The sequence below is a fragment of the Diadema antillarum genome, unplaced genomic scaffold (assembly GCF_040938485.1).
Source record: "Diadema antillarum isolate AM-2024a unplaced genomic scaffold, OU_Dant_1.0 scf00000112, whole genome shotgun sequence".
Classification (NCBI taxonomy): Eukaryota; Metazoa; Echinodermata; class Echinoidea; order Diadematoida; family Diadematidae; genus Diadema; species Diadema antillarum.
The window spans coordinates 382,305-401,339 of record NW_027271001.1 but is presented as its reverse complement, the minus strand read 5'-3'; the positions used below and the strand labels follow the sequence as shown (position 1 = coordinate 401,339).

The following is a 19,035-nucleotide window of genomic DNA, read 5'->3' as shown; positions in this document are numbered from 1 at the left end:
CTGTGCTTACTGGAGCGTTTGAACTGTCTGGTCCAGACGCAGTTGTTGTCTCCGGTGCACTTGGGGCAGTCACTAGCCTCACAGGTCAGCTGGGAGCACTGGCTGCGGTCCGTGTACTCGTTCTGTACCTCTACCTGGCAGTCATTCTCCTCCAGGCAGTCCGCCCCTATTGGGATGCAGGCACCGTCAGGGCAGTTGTAGCACCACTTGCAGGGCTGTGGGGAGAGAGGCACAGGGATGGGTGTAACCGACAGTGACACCGAGCACCGACTCAGGGTACCAGCCACAACGACTGATCATGAGGAGTACCAGCCCACTATACAATGACCTTGCCAGTACAGTAGGTTATACACACATATTTATTCATGTCCAGTTATGCTTCTTCATGTAACATGTTACAGACCTCCCAACTTTTCTAACTCAAAAATAGGGATGATTTGGCTCTAAAGCTGAAAAAAAAAAAAAAGAGAGCAGTTTCCGTAGAAGTGTGTAGTAAAATTACCAAGAAAAATAGCAGAAATTCCTCTTGAAACAAGAGCTTGGAAAGGTCAAAATTCAGATTCTTTTCTCCAAATTTAGAATGGGTGGGATGTCTGCATGTTATCAGGTTCTATGTTGATATCATTTGCTTGGTATTTTTCCTCACTGCAGACACAATAGATGGGACTTCAATACCAATACTGCCCTACATTTGACAAAAGGAAGTAAGTGACATTTTTTTTCCAAAACTGAGTTTTTCATATTCTGATAAGTTTAAGGCATTCTTAACCTGTTCGCACCACAATGTCACTGGTTTTTCTATTACGAAACATTGATCGGTCAAAAGGACGGAATTATACACATAATCATGTGAGAGATAAACATGTTTTGGTTATTTACTACAAAACTCCCTGTTGTCACATGCGTCCTTTTGTCGCATTATGGCAGAATACATTTACCAATTGAAGAGTTTGACCCTGAAGTGGGTTAGCTCCATTCTTGCCCATTTCAGATATTCAATTTAATTCAATACAATTCTATTGTGTTTTACCTTCAGCTAACAACAAAAGGAAATACAAACACTATTGTGCACACTTAAAAATTATATTGCTAACAATGTGTAAGAAATACAAATCATAAATACAACAAAAAACAATATCTCACCCAATATATTTTTTTTATTTTTTTTATTTTGTTTTGTTTGTCATGACAGATGCATTGCTGTTGAGAAAATTTTGAATGTGATTCATTTACAATAGACCTGGCTGCACAGAAGCCACAGCAATGCTATTGTACTCATGTAACTCGACATACATCTTAAGAATGGAGTGGTGACCGGACTGTAGAGCCTCCGCTTTTCCCCTTACCTGGTTGGCATCGATGTGGGCAGGGAAGACCGTCACACAATCCCCGCAGATGGTCTGAGCCCTGCAGTCGCGGGCCTCAATGTAAGCGACGTTGCAGACGCTTCCATTTTGTAGGACCATTGGTGATGGGCAGCTGCGGGAATGAGATCAACAGGCAAATTGAAATGTTTGGATATATGGGATTATTTCCTCACTCTTAATCAGTATGGATAGAATTCATAAAGGCGGCTGAAACGTTGTCTGTGGATTACGCAGAAGTTTGACTGTGTTAACGTGCATGAAATAGCATATACACGAGCAGAAATCCAATATTGAACAAAAGATGATAAGCATACACTCTATGTGCTACACTGTACGTGTAGGTATGCCAATTTCACACTTGTTTCAGTCAATGGTCTACATATAAACCACAGAAATCACCTTACATATACAGGCAAACCTGCCTTTAGTGGCCACCTGTGTATAATGGCCGCTTTTTTGCATCCCTTGGGTGGCCACTATAGACAGGTTTGACTGTATTTGTGAATTCAGCCAAAATGTCTGGGGCCCTTGATAACAAGGACTTGTCAACAACTCTAAGGGGATGTTGCAAGAAAGTTGAGTTGCAATTAATTGCAAGTTTCTTGCAACATCTCCTAAGACTGACTGTGAATAATTACACAGCAGCTGGATATGTGCTGTACGAAACCTCCTTCCCCTCTAATGACCATGTATCTACTTAATTTTAAACAGAGAATAAAAGCAAAGCAAAATTGAAAACAAACATGCCACAAACAAATTGATTTGAATTTTCCTTAATGTAATGATGAGAATATATTTGGTAATCTTATTGTAGGTATGAGGAAGAGAATAATGTGTAATGGGCTCTGGCAAGGTATGTGTATGCCTGTCCCTACAGTGTATGTGTTGCTTATATCGGTCTACCATCAATGGACATTTCATATACAGCTGTACTTCATATCTCACATGGCTTATAAATATACCGAATCACACTTCAAAATGCATACAGATATATGACTATTAAAGGGATTGTATAGTTTTGGTTGCGACCTAATTTCAGGTTTCTAACATTTTTTGGTGAGATAATGAGAAACCTCTTATGAAATATGAAAGAACATGTAATTCTATGAGGAATTCAACGTTTATTTGATGAAAATTGGTTTTGAAATGGCCGAGATATCCAAAAATGAGCGATTCTAATAAAGTGTGGGACCCACACTTTATTACAATCGCTTTGTTTCACTTTGTTTTTGGATGTTTCAGTAATTCCAAACCCAATTTTCATCAAATAAACTTTGAATTCCTCTTAAAATAGTATGCTCTGTACTATATCATAAGTGTTTTCGTGGTATCTCGCAAAAAGTTAAAAGCCAAATTCTCATCTCCACCAATACTGCGCTATCCCTTTAACACTTCATGACATACATTGTACCTCAATGACACAGAAACACAATATTCTTTGCAAAGATGAGGAGGGTGCAGGTTGGGAATAGTTTCCTAATGCCAAGAATGTAATGACAATGTCATGTTCCAGGAGGGAGCTATATCAATCTTCTCCCCATCCCCCTAAAAAAGAAAAGTTTGTTCCCACAGAGGAGGATCAAGGCTGATGAAAAGCATAGCTCCGAGTTTCTCTCCATCATAACTTACCTGCTGGATGACAGGTCGTGGTTGGACAAGCACGCCACCAACGTGGCGGCGCCCTCTACACACGCCGAGCAGCCTGGAGTGGACGCGCAGTCGTTCACCGTAGACTGCAGGGTGCAGAGGTCGGTGGGCACGACGCCCGCTCTCATCGTCCCCTGGGTGGCCCCGTCGAAGCCGCCGAACTGGTAGACGACGCCGTCGCTGAGCACAGCCGCCTGGCTGTGAAGCAGCTCGGCTTCGGCCCCAACAGACAAACCTACAGGACACAGCGATAGGAAGATATGAGCTTGCAATAAGCTATACAAGCTCAACACAACAAATGAAAATTGTGCTCCATTAGCAATACATTGTACTGTATAACATGATATTATATTCGCGGCATGAAATTTTCGCAAATCGCCATTGGCATTCAATGCATATAGTGTAGACAAGAACTTTCGTGTGACTTTTAATTTCCCGAATCTTGGCGCTTGCGAAATTCGCGAAATTAAAATGCACGCAAACATTTCTTGTATTACAGTACTTTATAGCATGTTCACTGCACTTGAGGCAAATTGAAGTACAGCTCATGTACGTAGAAGTAAAGATCTTCATTATTCTTTTCATCCTTTACTTTTTTCTTTTTTTTTTTGGGGGGGGGGGGGGGGAAGGGAGCCATATACTTTATAGTGGAAGATGCCTAGCCCAATGGAGTGCATCTACTGTATACCTCCTCCATGAATAGCTGGCCACAAACAAAGGCTGCATAGAGGGTTTATTGCCACTTGGTCAAATACCATATGGTCTACCTGTTCCAAGTTTGTCTAACACCACTATGGCTAAACTTATTTGGTCTACTATCAATTTTGTCTAATGTCTGTATGGTCTGATCCTCACTTGGTCTAATGCCCAGTTTGTCTAATCATTGCTTTGTCTAATGACCTGATGGTCTCACAGCAATTTTGTCTACTTGGATTTTTCCCTTTTCTTCTAATATATAGTGGGTATTGGACCAAATGGGTGGAAGCCATCTGGAAGTAGAACTGGTAATGGGGCTAAAAGGTCATTCAGACGAAATGATTACAGACAAAATAGAATTAAACCACGTGGGTTGAGACTAAATGGCTATCAGAAGAAGTGGGAGTAGACCAAGTGATAGCTCACTGCATAGAGGCCCCATTCACAGTGAGGTTGATCCTCTGCTCTAATACAGGGCTGCGGATACTGTAAAACGAGGAATGTTCGCGTGCATTTTAATTTTGTGAGCGCCAAGATCCGCGAAATTAAAATGCATGCAAAATTTCTTGTTTACACTATATGCATTGAATGCCAGTGGCAATTCGCGAAAATTTCATGCCATGAAAAAGGCCATCGGCTCCAATTCGCGAAAATTTCGTGCCACGAATATATCATGTTTTACAGTATACCCACATCAAAATCAAGAAGATACCAAAGAGTCATAAGGAAGGCACCTCCATGTCCACATGCACCTCAAAGGATAAAACAATTTCCCAATCAGGGACTTTGATATTCTTCGATAAATTATGTTTGATAAATATGTTAATTTAAAACCTTAATTCTAAATTGTATTCAATGAAAATTTCCATTTCCATTTTCAAGCCCCAGGCTTTTGCATGATTTCCTCATGTAACTCATACAGTGTACATCTCAGTAAATATTTGGAATGTGATTTTAATAAATAATTCAATAAATCTGAATTGAATTGAACTGAATTGAATTGAACTAAATTGAATAGAATTGAACTGAACTGAAATTGAACTGAACAGAATTGAATTGAACTGACCTGAATTGAACTGAACTGAATTGAGCTGAACTAAACGGAATTGAACAGAACTGAACTAAACTGAACTGAATTGAATTGACTTGAATACTTTCTTATCATGTCATAAACAGATATGTTTTTGTTTATGCTTCAAGCAGGAGCGAGTGTTAGTGCTGCATAGAAGTCCTCCTCAGAGAGGCTGGTCCACCATTTACCTTCTCCATCCAGGACTTGCCACCTGTTGCAAGCGTAGTGGTAGGCCACCACGCTGTGCTCGACGTCGGAGCCAGCCCCGTGGCCGCCAAGGACAAGAAGGTAGTCCGAGAAGGTGACGGCTGAGTGGTACATACGAGCGGCGGGCTGCAGAGGGAAGGAGGGAGGGAGGGAGATAGGGAGGGACTGAGAACTATGAACATGTCCAAGCACACCTTGTATTATCAAACTCAAGAACTCTGAGGGTGACCATGGTAGCTTAGACATTATAATAAGAGTCCTCATTCAAACTGAACATCGTTTTCACATATTTGCTTTCCTTCCAATTCATTTTCATTTTTCTTAATTTCACTTCATTGTATTCAACTTATTTCAATTTAATTTCAAACTGATTAATTCATCTTTTATCAAGGAATCTTTTTTTTTATAAATGATTATTTTAGTTCACTTTACCACATTACTATATATCATTTCATTCTACTTCACTGTGGATTGGTCCATACAGAATTATTAGTTTAAGAGAATGTGGATGCTTTTGTCCAATGGGCTGGTTCCTACATGGTGACTGTTTTGACAGACGTTGAGAAGGGTCGCAGAGGCACTAAATGAGATTGTAGCTCTCTGCAATTGACATTTTGAAACATTTTACACCTGGCAATAAAGAAGTTCAACATCTGATATCTTTATCATCAACACCACCAACATTCAAAATACATTGTCTCATTGGTACATATCCTGACTTTACTTTGATTTTCTACTACAATTTAAATTCTTGTTTTACTATTTAACTATATCAGATGCTGTAATAAGTTTGAGCCAAATTTTGACACATGCTATTCTCACATCAAATATCATACTAATATAAAAATTAGTGGGCTGTACATTGGGTACATGATCTTTAACCCTAATCAGGCTGGGCTTTTTTGGCTATGCTATATCTGGGGGGGGATTCCGCCCCCCATTCAGATCTCGCCTATGGAACGCGCGATCGCGCCGAAAATCGGCACACGCGACGCCCGCGACGTATTCTATCAAAATGTATGGTTGCTTTCTTCAAAAAATTTTTCTTATATTTTCTTTTAATTAATTATTGTAATTTATGCATAAAATCAGTTTTGGGCTCTAAATCACTTATTAATGCTCCAATTAAGCTAATTTCTTTTTAAAAATGTTTCTTTTATCATTCTTCTGAGACATAGGATAAAAAAAAATCTGTATCGAAATTAATTTCTTATTATTTTATTGTTTTTTGAATTTCTTATGTATTTCTTTGTTTTTTTGACCTTTTGTTTTTGTTTGTTTTTTGGCCAAAATTTGTCACAGACATTTTTCGAAGCATTATTATGCTAAAATAAATTAATTTCGGCCATTCTAAGTGAAGATATGAATTTTTATGTGAATTAATTGAAAAAACACAATTTGCATTGGATTTGTACACAAAATCACGTTTTGGAGCAATTTTGGGGTTGACAAATTTTTTTCGAACGGGCGTCGCGTCAAAACGGTACGCGCGGGTGCAACAATTTGGGTCTTAAAAGTTGCGCGATACTTGAAAGAAAAAAGTCATGAAACATCGCGGCGGGAGCTTATCGCGTTGCGAAGATATTGCGCGAAACGTCGAGGGGGGGCGGATTCCGCCCCTCCCCCAGCCTGATTAGGGTTAACCCTTTCTGTGCCATGGACTTTGCACAGTGTGTAGAGTGCTGTGGGGTCTTCTGTGTCAAGTAGTACTCACAGCACACAGAGGGTTAGATAAAGAATAACGCCTGCAATGGTATACTGTATACGCTATATATTTCGCGGGGGTTTTATTTTCGCAAATTTTGCGAGTAGGGAGCTATTCGCGAAATTAATAACATGCGAAAATATTACCTTCCAAAATGAATCCCTTGCCTTGATGATACGAACATTTCAGTACTAGTACTGTATGCCTACCATGTCACGGCTTACCGAACAGACCATACTGGCTAAGCTTGTGTACGCACGTCCACGTCTACTTACGAATACTGTAGAGAGCCAATCCATTATCGCAAGGGGACCACTCGTCAACTCAGAAATCTAGCGCGATGGACTTAACCACTTCAAAAATGTTGAATTCTAACTTACTAGTTCGCAGAGTTTGGTAAGTTTTTTTTTTCATGCAGTGTATAACTAGTATCATTCTTATTTGCTAGTAAGTTGAAAATTCACACTTTCTTGGCCACCTCATATTTTCTCTGGTTCCCCAATCGCGAATTTAACCACTCGCGAAAATGTGTGACAGCGGCAATTCGCGAAAATTTATGTACGCGAAAATTATAGCGTATACAGTATTTGAAACACCAGTGTTTACCTGGAATCCCTCGGCAGGCAGAGTACTCCAGCTGGCCATGGGGTAGTGAAAGGCGTAGAGCTTGTTGGAGACGGCCAGGGCATCCAGGTGGAAGCGGTAGCCTCCAAAGACATAGAGCGACTCGGTAGCTTGGTGCCACACGGCTGAATGCCCATACAAGCCTGTGGGAGAAGCCCCAAGGGCACAATAGAACAATCATTTAATGCGATGTGTCATATAAATGAATTAGAGTTTATGGTCATGCAGATTCTACACACACAATGAGTTCATATTTTGGATCACAGTAACCCGTGCCCACTGATTTACATCAGAGGGATCATTCATTGGTGCATCGAACATCATTTTTGCACAATTCTAGGGGATTACTCAGACCATGCGATTTTACATTCAGCTGTAACATAATGCAAGTGATTGTATTGTTATTGTTCTGATATATAAGTACTTGTGTTTTAGTAATACTGAATAACAAGTCTGTGCCCAAAATATTTCTGTTAATAAACCGCCCGAACATTTAATATACTGGTTCTTTTGTACGATCATTCTCAGCGTGATTTCAGTCGTAACACTCTTGAGAAAATATAACGTAGCTTTTTTCTCTTTTTCATGTTTTTGTTGTTGTTGTTGTTGCTGTTTTCTTACCAGTTGGCGGTGTGCCCCCAGAGTTCTTGTAGCGGCCAATCAGTGTGGACGTGTCGAAGTCAATGATCCTGGCCACGAGGCCATCGTCGGGTGAGTAGCCCCCAACGACGATGAGGGTGGTCTTGTCGACCTGTGTCATTGTGTGGCCGGCGATCTCCAGATCCGTAATGGGGGCCTAAGGGTTAAAGAAAAGATAAACGTCGTTACAGCAAAAGGTGTGTGAAAGTATGCGGGCTGTCAATTGGAGGATGGTCCATCATGGCACGTGTCTGCTACCAGCTAATAGAATGTCTTTCTCATGTGGAATGAGGAGCAGTTATGTTTATGCAGTGACAATCTTCTTTTCTAATGCTCATAGCACAGATGGAACAGCTTTCCATATTTTTGACAATGAAGAAACTATGATTTGAACAAGGTATTTAAACCAGGTCTGATGACAAAACAATTGACAAAAAAAAAAAACAAGCATAGCAGACAGATCTAATCTGAATTTCTGTTCAAGGGAAAATTCCTTTTTTTTGCAGCCTAATTGTGATTGAGATGGTTTCATGACATTTGCTCCTGTGACGCTTGCTCCCATGAAATATCTGCACAATAAGCCAAACACAAAATCAATTTTACCCACAAACATACCCCTAACTCTAATCCCAATCCACACATCACCCTGAACCTATAGACCCCTATCACATCCCTAACCAGAAGTCCTTGGAGAAAAATAAAACAGGAGCAATTATCCAAGGAACAAATGTTGTGTCACCAACTATGTATTACGGGGTTCTAGCAAATCAGCTTTTTGTTAAATCTAGACTAGATGTACCACTGAACTGGCACAGAGGGCTATTGTATGAACCCCTCATGTGTGCGATATGTTGAGTATCCTTGATGCATACACAAAGAACAGATTATCAGGGTGAGAACTACAACATCTAAGAGGGGTATTAGCAATGATTTTAAACTTTTTCTCAGCAACACTGACCACAAGCTGTGTCCAGACGCCACTGGTCAAGTCATACTCCCACCAGTCGCCGTAGATGCCCGTGTCCGACAGACCGCCACTCATGATCAAGGTGTCGGTGGATACCATGGCGGCGGCGTGGTGGCTGCGGGCTGCTGGCACCGCTCCTCCGGTGTGGGGGTGGTGGGTCCAGGTGGATGTTGCTGGTTGGTAGCTGTGGCAGGGCAGAGCAGAGGAAAGTTGCAAACAGGTTGTAAAAAACTCATATCGTTGCTGGGGTGACAAGACCTTGTATCTGCAATTCTGGTGAAAATGACTTTTTTGGATTAATGGTCAAATAATGGGTTAAGTGATGTCCTGTCCAAATCCCAACTGTATTACTCCAAAAATGAAGCCACCACGGCATGTCAAAGGAAAGGCTATCCCATTCGCCACAGTGCTTTGACCACCATGTTTTTTGGCTCTCCTAAACATTTGACATTTTGTAGATACGAGGTCTTGTCGCCCCAGCGACGATATGTGATGAAAGTGTGGTAAGAGACAAGTCGGGCCAAGATTTGCCAACTTTGTGTCTTTGACGTGTCAGAGATTATCACCATATATTTTCAACCTCATCACCAGCATTACTGAAGTGGTCAGCATGATCATCATCATCACCATCATCATCCTCATCATCAATGTCATTTTGTGAATAGAAGAAGGTATCGGTGAATTGTTTTTCATTTGAGGTACAACTGTACATGACAGATGATTTTTTTTTTTTTTGCGGCAGCTCTCTATAAGAGTGCATATCTGTACAATCATATCATTATCATCAGCATTATCATCAGTTTCATTATGACATTATTATCATTACCACATGTTATTTTCAGGGTTACAGTTTTCACCATTACTAAAATTTTCATTGCTTTGTTACCATAATACTACCCTACCCATCAACTACAACATCACTGTTTTCTCATCATAAAATCATGACAGCCATCTCGTAAAAGACTAATTATTATCAGTACCAATACTATCTGTTTCAGCACTCGCTGCTGGAATGCTTCGAGCCACACTGCATTTTCCTAACTGTGTGATCTCCAGTGACATCGGCTCACCTCCACACATCATCCAGCCGGTGGTCGTCCTGGGCATAGCCCCCGAAGACCCAGAGCACCCCGGCCCCGTCGGCCACCATCACATGCCCCATGCGGCTCACGGGCCCGACCCTGGCCGCGGTGAGGTCGCTGCTGGCCAGTCGAGAGGCATCGTACAGCGTTGACCACACAGCCCTGGAGTCCGATTCCCTCTCGGCCATTGTGTGCGGGTGCTCACAGCCATTGCCACCATAGCCTGAATTACACTGGCACAAGTTCAAGTCCTATGGATTGAAGTAAGAAAACAAAGAACTTGGACATAGCTGCACAGCGACTATCATTTACACATCGGTACATTCATACAAATAAAAACAAAACAAAACAAAACACACCTGTTTCTTACCTACAAAATGAAAAAAAAACTACTTTGAAGCAATCTTACTGACACATCAAACAATAATACAAAAGGATTAATGACAGGGATGTATTATTGATGGGTGCCAAAGAATTCTGAATGCAGTCCCATCAAGCCCCAATTTTGCAGGCATTTTCTGATATTTTTCTTGACCTGACAAAAGAAAAAAAAAGACCATCAGGTATACTAGACAAGCTCACAGATTTGAAGGCAGGGTCACCCATAATTTTGGTCAGCCAAAAGCATGTATAACAGTCTGTTTTCTCGGCTCTGAATTCATGCCATCAGGAATGTAAAGAAGATTTTTTACCGCAAAGAACTGCAATACAAATTTGGCATATTGGGGCTTTTGGAAAGTGTCATACTGAGTGATGATTCTATAATTTATTGTGGTTCTTTATTCTCCAAATATATCCCCCAATCTCTGTACCTTTTTATTTTCTTGAGCAAAATTTCTATTCCAATAAGAACATTTAGGTACAATAACATTCAATAAACATGATACATATATTATACAAGATGACTTGATAATGGCAAACAATCTACATAATATGAATTTGATTCAAGGTGTTACGAGATATAAAGCCTTAGTTTGCCCTATCTTTCTTGTTAATAATTAACAAAATGAAGGAAAAGCGATTATTTCTTTTGCTTCTCCCAGAAAATGTGAAATATTATGCACCTTGCAGAAAATGTGAAATATTTAGCACACAAAAAAGTAATACCGCACCGTTTCATCTCCATACTCACGTCATTGCACATTCCATTTCCGTCAGCCAAGCCGCAGTTGTTTGGGCATTCCTCCATCTGGCAGTTGCCCCCGGCAAATCCCGGGCTGCACTCGCACACCTCCTCCTCGTCCGGTTCGTCCTCCTCTTCAGCACAGTACCAGTTGCCGTCGCAGTCCTCACCACAGGTGCGCACGTCGTAGATGGCCGTGAAGCCCTGGGTCGGCGACGCGGCACTGACGTTGGCCTGGAAGACGACGGTCATCACGCCTGGACGCGGGAAGACAACAGAACGGTCAGACATTCCGGCCGTGAGTTCTTGCGAACCATTACCTGAGCTGATTTGGCTACTTCTATTTCTACCCCTATACCTCCTGAATAACTCTCTTTCATACAATCACATATCCCATCCCCACTTCCTCACCAAAATTCCTTCAAGGTTGTGCACATCTTATTAACCCTAAAAAGACTGGGGGGGGGGGGCCTAAAAGGCCCCCCCCCCCCCTCGACATTTCGCGCGATTACTCTGCAACACGCTATGCTCTCGCCGCGATGCTCTATGACTTTTTTCTTTTGAGTTTCCCGCACATTTTGACACCAAATTTGTGACGCCCGGGGGTACGGTTCTGAAGTTACATAACTTTTTGTACATGCATGTGAGGCCGAAAATGGCTCAAATATGTGATTTTGTGTACAAAGTCAATGCAAATTGAGTTTTTTCACATGGTTCATATAAATATGCTTATTTTTACTCTCAATGGCTAGAATTAATTTGTTTTAGGAGTATTATGCTTCAAAAAGTGTCTGCCACAAATTTTGTTTAAAAAAAACAACAAAAAGAAAAGGTCGAAAAAACAAAGAAATACATAAGAAATTCATAAAACAATAAAATAAATAAGAAATGAATTTTGATACCGAATTTTTTTTTCAAGTACATTTGCTAAGAAAGCCACAAAGAATAATTAGACCAAAAATGAGCACTTTTGGAGCTTTATTTACTGATTTAGATCAAAGAGTCTGATTTCTCGCATAAATTAGCATAATTAATCAAAATAAAATAAAAGAAGATTATTTTGGAAAATTTAAATATATGATCTTGTAGATTACATCGCACACTACCATTGTGCAAATTTCCGCGGCGATTGCGCGATCTACGGCCGAGATCTTAAGGGGGGGCCCTTTAGGCCCCCCCCCCCCCAGTCTTTCGAGCTACCAAAATAGCCCAGTCTTTTTAGGGTTAAAGTATTCACCTAAAAAAGTTGCACAAAAGAGGGGGCGGTATCATTGTGCAGGTGGTTTGTGTCTGATGCAAACCTGTGGCAAAAATAATAAAAACTTGTGGCAAAGGGGAGGGGTTCAATTCTTTAGTGAAATGTCGCTTTCCTGATCAGCAGAGTCTGGCAAGAAAACATCTTCACAAACTTTTGATCTATTTCATTTAGGGCAGACTCCATATGGCCTGGACTGAGACCCACGCATAGGACATTAAAATATCTGGGTGGCTAGCACATACAGGGCCGCCTGGAGAAAAACCATACAAGGGGAAATGGGGCACCCATCTCAAAAGAGAAGGGCAAAACAGACAATGATTGATGATGATTGCGGATACGATTCCGATTAATGAAGATCGATGAGCTCACCGGAATAGGCCGTAGCCTGGAGGGAACTGTTGTCGTCGTGGCCACAGTAGACCCCAATCTCCGAACTCTCCCCCATGGCGGCAAAGTCCTCGTGGAGGTACTGCGGCACGCCGTCGTACACATAGACGCTATCTCTCTGTGGATTGGAAGAGTGAAAAGTCAAGAATTTTTGAGAGATTTATGTAGAAACCACAATGTGAGCACGGGCAAGGAATTACTTTAACCCATTCCAGACAAGTCCTGAGTATACTCGGGCAGGTGTCTGTGAAAAATGCATGCTGTAGCAAAATCAGTCCATTCTCAACGGGTCAAGTGTAATCCATGCCTTGCAAATTTGAAGCCCTCTGGTATGACAGGACTTTGGTAATGTAATAACTTGCAAATAATGTGGCAAGACACAATATAGGAGCGAACTATTGGATACTTCTTCAACATCTGCTCAGCTGTGGAATCAAAATTACAAGAGATGCAAGAAAGAATGGAGGTATAGAAATTTTCAGGGAAAGGGCAATCATGTAGTTGATAATTAATTGACCCAAACACATTCAAGATTCTCTTTACCTTATTTTCATCCAGTTTTTGCTTGGTGTGGAAATGATCTCATACAGTGTTATGCAATCAATTTTACTCGAGAGCAGGGCAGTACTGCCTCTTTAAGAAGGTATACTTGTGACCCTCTGCCGCTAACAACACAACTCACCCCGCACGCCACATCAATGGCATCAACCGTGAGCACCACGGCACCAGGCGATCTGGTGGCCCCCGCTGCCTCCTCCAGTGAGCCGAAGGGGGTCAGGATCCAGAGACAGTAGCCCCGCCCGGGATCGGCCATCCCGGCCCCCTCGTACGATCCCAGGCTGGAGGAGTGGGCCAAGGTGATGACGGTCCGCCCATGGCACTCCTGGTAGCACTTGCCTCCGTTGCTATGGTGAAAGATAAGTTTAAAAATGCATTATCATGTATCACTCGAAATTGCAAGGTAAACATACATTGTAAATGCATATGTCAGTTTGTAACCACACTAACAGTTGTATAGATAATGCAGAAAACATCTACCACATTGTCATTATATCTCATCCTTTTCTCCATATTTTTTCTACTCACAAAAGGCCATCCATTTCTATTTAAGTTCATCATGATAATCATGTTGTATCACACACTGATATACTCCTGAGGTAAGATGAAAGCCCCTTCTCTCACACTATGTACCTAATACCATCTATCAACCTATTCTATCTACTGTATACACCATATATTTAGCAAGTCTAATTCTTTGCGAATTGGAACTCCCAGACAATTTCGCGAGTGGTTAAATTTGCGATCATGAACTACAGTTCTGAAAAGAGAAATGTATGCGTTCACATCACATTTTAAAGTGTCAGAAGGAGAGTTAATATTTTTGCATGTTTTCAAATTTGCGAATAGCACCCCAACTTGGAAAATTCATGAAAATAATAATGCCTCCGGCACCCTTCGGGCGGTGGCATAAAAACCTTGCAAACCATGTTCGCCGTATACAGTATCTGTCTATCTACAGTATATTGTCCTTAATATAGAAATATGATGGAAGTCGACTTAAAAGACCTTGAAACTGTCTTATACAAATTCCTAGTTCTATGCTGGGAAGGTTTCCTTACTGTGGTTCTCCGAAGAAGCCCTCCGCGCAGCTTTCGCAGTGGTCCCCGATCGTATTTCCCGTGCAGTAGCAGACCCCTGTCTGTCCATGGCAGTTGCCTAGCGACGCGTTGCCGTGGCCGTGGCAGTCGCACTCCTGGCAGCCCGCGGGCATGGTGGCGTTGCCATAGCTACCAGACAGGCAAAGCTCACAGTACGTTCCCGTCGACCAATCTGTGAAGTAAGGCAGATCCCATGACAGAAAAAGTTCAACTTCATCTCAGAAAACTGCCAGAATCAAATTTTGCACGCTTTCCATTCTGCTAATCCTTGATATCATCTTGTTTAATGGACGATCTAACACAAGTAGCAGAACCTGATCTGAAATTCAATCCTTGGCCAGCAATGAGCAACACAATTCACATGTTTTGAATAAATCAGTTTCTGAGTACTGTGAGGATGCAGAAACAAAGTAAATGGCAGAGCTTGCCTTGTTCTATCATCTTATCACTGAAATTATCTCAAATTTATGGCAGCTGACATGGCATGCACATGAAGACTGCCATCACACAACAATGGGGTGATGATGAACTCATGGAAGTCTGTCTTACAACTCTTATTCTATAGCATTCCTGATAGCTTGTCTCATTATCGTGTGGGGTGGAGCACTAATGGCTGAAAGAGCCTTTTACAAGTTTAAACTCACATGTGATGCATCATCATGAGAGCCATATAACATGAGGAAAATATACATATATTTTTTTTCGACAGATAACCTGTTAAGCTTTATATCAATATATAATTGGCCTAATTCATTGCAAGGAAAATTTTGGGGAAAAAATATAAGAATTCTGTAAAGGTTATACTGCTAAAGATGGTTTTGTGCACATTTTTCTTGTTCTTTTTATTATGATCTCTGACTGACTTTATGTGGGGGACATGAAGATGCATAACATATCAGCTCAACATATCAAATAAAAAAAATCAAAATGTGAACAATGTGTAAGTAGTTTTTGCTCCAACTGTGGTTCTACACTATCACCAGCTCACTACTGGGCCTGGAAGGACATACATATAAAACACAAATACATCCAAAACCAAAGAGAGAAAACATGGTGTCTACAGCCTGTTTACCTTGGCACTCATCGCATAGTCCCACACCATTCACACAGGTGCTGTGGTTGTTGCAGCCACAGCTTATGTTACAGCTCAGCCCGGTCCATCCTAAGTCACAGATGCACTCGTAGTCGGGGGCTCCGCTGCAGCGGCCGTACTCACAGGTGTGATAACATCTGTTGAAGCAACGTCACGAAATTGAATGTATCAATGAGAGACATTTTTCATATGTACGTAGCCAGACTAAATCAAGAAAGCAATGGTATTAGTTTGTACCATTTGCATGGAAGGATCCATAATCTGCCACAGCGTTAAAACCCAGAGTAGTTACACATTTTTTCTTGTTGGTCGCTCTTTGCACTTACATACATATTAGTGAAAATATAAAGAGTGTGCACCTGACTCATTTTCAGCACTTCTGATTGGCTGCATTCTTGAATCAATTTCATGAACGTCAATATTCAGTATTCATCACGGATGCCAACCTTGTAAACGGCATCACAGTATTCAGATGGATGAAAAGCATATTTCTCTTTTTAATGGAAAAACAAATTTTCGACCTATCCTGCCATAGACATGAGTAGTGAAATAAAATTAGGAAAAAGCAGTATTTTCAATAAAACCTGAAGTAGTTTGGGTAAAAAGAAAACAAGAACAACTGTACTAAATACTGCAAGAAAGTACCAGTTGGTATCTCTAGACTATGATGCCTGGAATCTACACCCTACAAGCAATGCTTCCATGTAGATTCGTCATATTTCACATGTTGGAAATCGTCTTAGATACTGTACTTGACAATTCATTCGTTTTTGTGTAGTTATGTTTATGGTTTAATATGTTGAAATGTGGAATATGGAACAATAATATAAAAAAAATACCATGTGACTGCCGTCTTCCAATCATCATCACTTACGTCCTGTTGCACTCTTCCTTGCCGTCCCCCTCGTAGCCGTAGTTGCACACGCACTCGTACGCCTCGTGGGTGTTGATGCAGGTGGCGTTGCCGTGGCAGTCGTGCCGCAGCAGCCGGCACTCGTCCACGTCCGGGCAGATGGCGTAGGACCAGTCGGCGGGGTCGGCCAGGCTGGTGTTGTGGGCCGCGGCGACGAGTTCCGTGCAGTTGGAGTCGGAGAAGGTGCCTCCAAAATCCCCATTGTGACACCTGCACATTGAAACAGTGCAGCAGAGCAGCAGAACCAGATAAAAATGGGGCTCTAGGAGCTGAGCTTAAATGGAAAGCGACCTCCACATGCAACTGAGAGCGATGCACTGATATTGTTGTTAAAAATTGATCAAAATTGGCAAGGACTACTGCTAATTACTCATAATTTATTTTCATTCCATTTTCAGTAGTATTGTGGCAAACATGTTACTTTGGGGATCTATAAATCATTTTTGTTCTATTTTCAGGAGTATTATCGCAAAACTGTTACTTTGGGGATCTATGAATTATTTTCCTTTTATTTTCAGAAGCATTATGGTAAAAATGAAACTCTGGAAGGGGGCTTGATTTTGCAAACTGCAACTTGTTGAAAAATCACACCACACAAAATCAGCAACCCAATAAGAATGAAAATTATGGCAACACTTATACACTCCTTAACTTTCTTTCATCAAATCATGTGAAAATACCCAAAATGATTTTCAAACAAAGAGAACAGAATATTGATCGCCTACTAAAGTAAAGTTTCAGCTAAATTGTCTTTTGTTGGTTCCTATCATAAACAAGAAGCATGAGTGATGGTGTGAGACATTGAAACAGCTTGAAAAGGTTTGAGGGGATTTGAGAAGACGGCAAACATCGGGTACCACGTATGAACTTACACTCCTATGATGGGGTCGTTGACGTTCCCACACCAGCCACACTGGAAAGTGTTGAGGCAGTCACCGCAAGTCTGGTGGGCCGAGCAGGACGGGCACTGATTATCCTCCCTGTTCGCATCAGCAACAAACAAAAAAAAGATATATAAGACAATGATTCTAAGAAATGCAATAGGTCCTCACAATCTTTCTTACCATCCAACATATTTTCTCTTTCACAAGCACGGTATGCTTATATGCAGGGCTCAACATTAGTTGTGGCCTGGGCCATCTAAATATTGCAATTGGGCTATCAAATTTCCAAAAAGGCTATCTTGGTGGCCTGATCTTTGCGTAGTTGCTTTTATTTCAGGCCACAAAAATTTCAGATTCAATAATTTTAGTGGCCTGAATGGGTTACAAGAGAAAAAAAAAGTAAGTGTCAAGCATGTGATAATGTTGGCTGTTTCTTAGAAATCACCTTAGCCAAACTGAGATCATTGGGGACAGTATTGTTTGCCCATTCTTGGAAGATGCAAGAATCAGATCATTTTTTACCCAGGACCTCTATTTCAATGATTTTTAATCAACTTTCTGTCACTGCACAGAATGGTATAACGGCACAAGGGAAAATTTAAATAGATGAAGGGATTACGAGCTTGCCAGAGCCCTACAGATCACATGCCTGAGGCTTATATGTAGTTAGGATTTGTGTCCTGACATACAATGGGTGACCCATTATAAAAAAAAAAGAAAAAACGTAAAGAAGAAGTATCAATGATGAAAACTAAATGAAATTCAACAGCAAAATGAATGCACAGCAGATACAGTAGATATCACCCAATTAAAAGAAAGAAGTTTTCCATATCCCACCAGCCCAGGCTCATAGCACACTGGGAAGACACTGCTGGTCTCGCCAGCAATGTTGCAGGACATCGACACAACAGGAAAAGTAGCAGTTATCGGATAGAAGCTTTTCAATGCACTTCATCTGCTGCATGTGCTCCACGGACTATTCAGCCACTCAAGGCGGTGTGCAGACTTCTTGCCTAGTGCTACATCATTGTCTCTTTGAGACGAATGGATGCCAACGAAAAGACAAATAAAAAAAGTTGCAACATTCAGGCCAAGTGTGTAAGCTGGCCATTTTTAATCTGAAGGGAATGAATGATGTACTCACATATCAAACCAATGGGAGCACTCGCCATGGACGAAGGATGAGATGTAGGTATTGAAATGGAAACAGGTGCCAGTGTCCGCACACCAAGCACACTTCTTGATGTCGATGCAACTCTTACAGTCTGTGATTCTGTTGGGGGGGGGGGGGGGGGGGGGAAAGAGAAGTAAAACATGAGTAAAACAACTTGTTATAATGCGCCTTCTGATCATCGGGTAGGCCCCTCTAACAAGGGTTTTAGACACAATGGTACATTGCTCGCAAGCGTTGAAATATGACAGCTTCAGAATTGATCATTCGGTGGACAATCGGTTAATGCATGCGTCATCAGCCTTGAACATGAAAATCACCACTGGTAATCATTGTTATCTTGGTCATAAACTAATTGATCAACCATAAGTCTTGTGGTGTAGCCTGAAGTAAAAGTGGAATTTTCATGCATTTTGCACAACCAGAAGCTAGCACGAAAAATAAAAGCACGCAAATATTTTTGCATGCCGTATGTTCCAGTAATTCACATCCTGATTCCGCACAATTAAGATCAGGCCAAATTCATCTCACCCCGCTAGGCG

At 41.3% G+C, this 19,035-nt stretch overlaps 1 protein-coding gene across 1 annotated transcript in view; it reads right to left on the bottom strand.

The window, feature by feature from the left end:
• LOC139719547 (multiple epidermal growth factor-like domains protein 8) overlaps window positions 1-19,035 on the bottom strand; it is a 101,969-nt gene that overhangs the window by 13,580 nt on the left and 69,354 nt on the right. The window contains exons 18-33 of the mRNA XM_071630959.1: window positions 18,467-18,595; window positions 17,311-17,418; window positions 16,400-16,648; window positions 15,505-15,662; window positions 14,394-14,604; window positions 13,457-13,679; window positions 12,757-12,892; window positions 11,139-11,386; window positions 9,995-10,257; window positions 8,916-9,108; window positions 7,940-8,114; window positions 7,301-7,461; window positions 4,971-5,115; window positions 2,997-3,249; window positions 1,347-1,479; window positions 11-215 (exon numbers count right to left, since the gene is read on the bottom strand). Of these exons, the coding sequence (XP_071487060.1) occupies window positions 11-215; window positions 1,347-1,479; window positions 2,997-3,249; window positions 4,971-5,115; window positions 7,301-7,461; window positions 7,940-8,114; window positions 8,916-9,108; window positions 9,995-10,257; window positions 11,139-11,386; window positions 12,757-12,892; window positions 13,457-13,679; window positions 14,394-14,604; window positions 15,505-15,662; window positions 16,400-16,648; window positions 17,311-17,418; window positions 18,467-18,595 (2,990 nt within the window). The remainder of the gene's footprint in view (window positions 1-10; window positions 216-1,346; window positions 1,480-2,996; window positions 3,250-4,970; window positions 5,116-7,300; window positions 7,462-7,939; window positions 8,115-8,915; window positions 9,109-9,994; window positions 10,258-11,138; window positions 11,387-12,756; window positions 12,893-13,456; window positions 13,680-14,393; window positions 14,605-15,504; window positions 15,663-16,399; window positions 16,649-17,310; window positions 17,419-18,466; window positions 18,596-19,035) is intronic.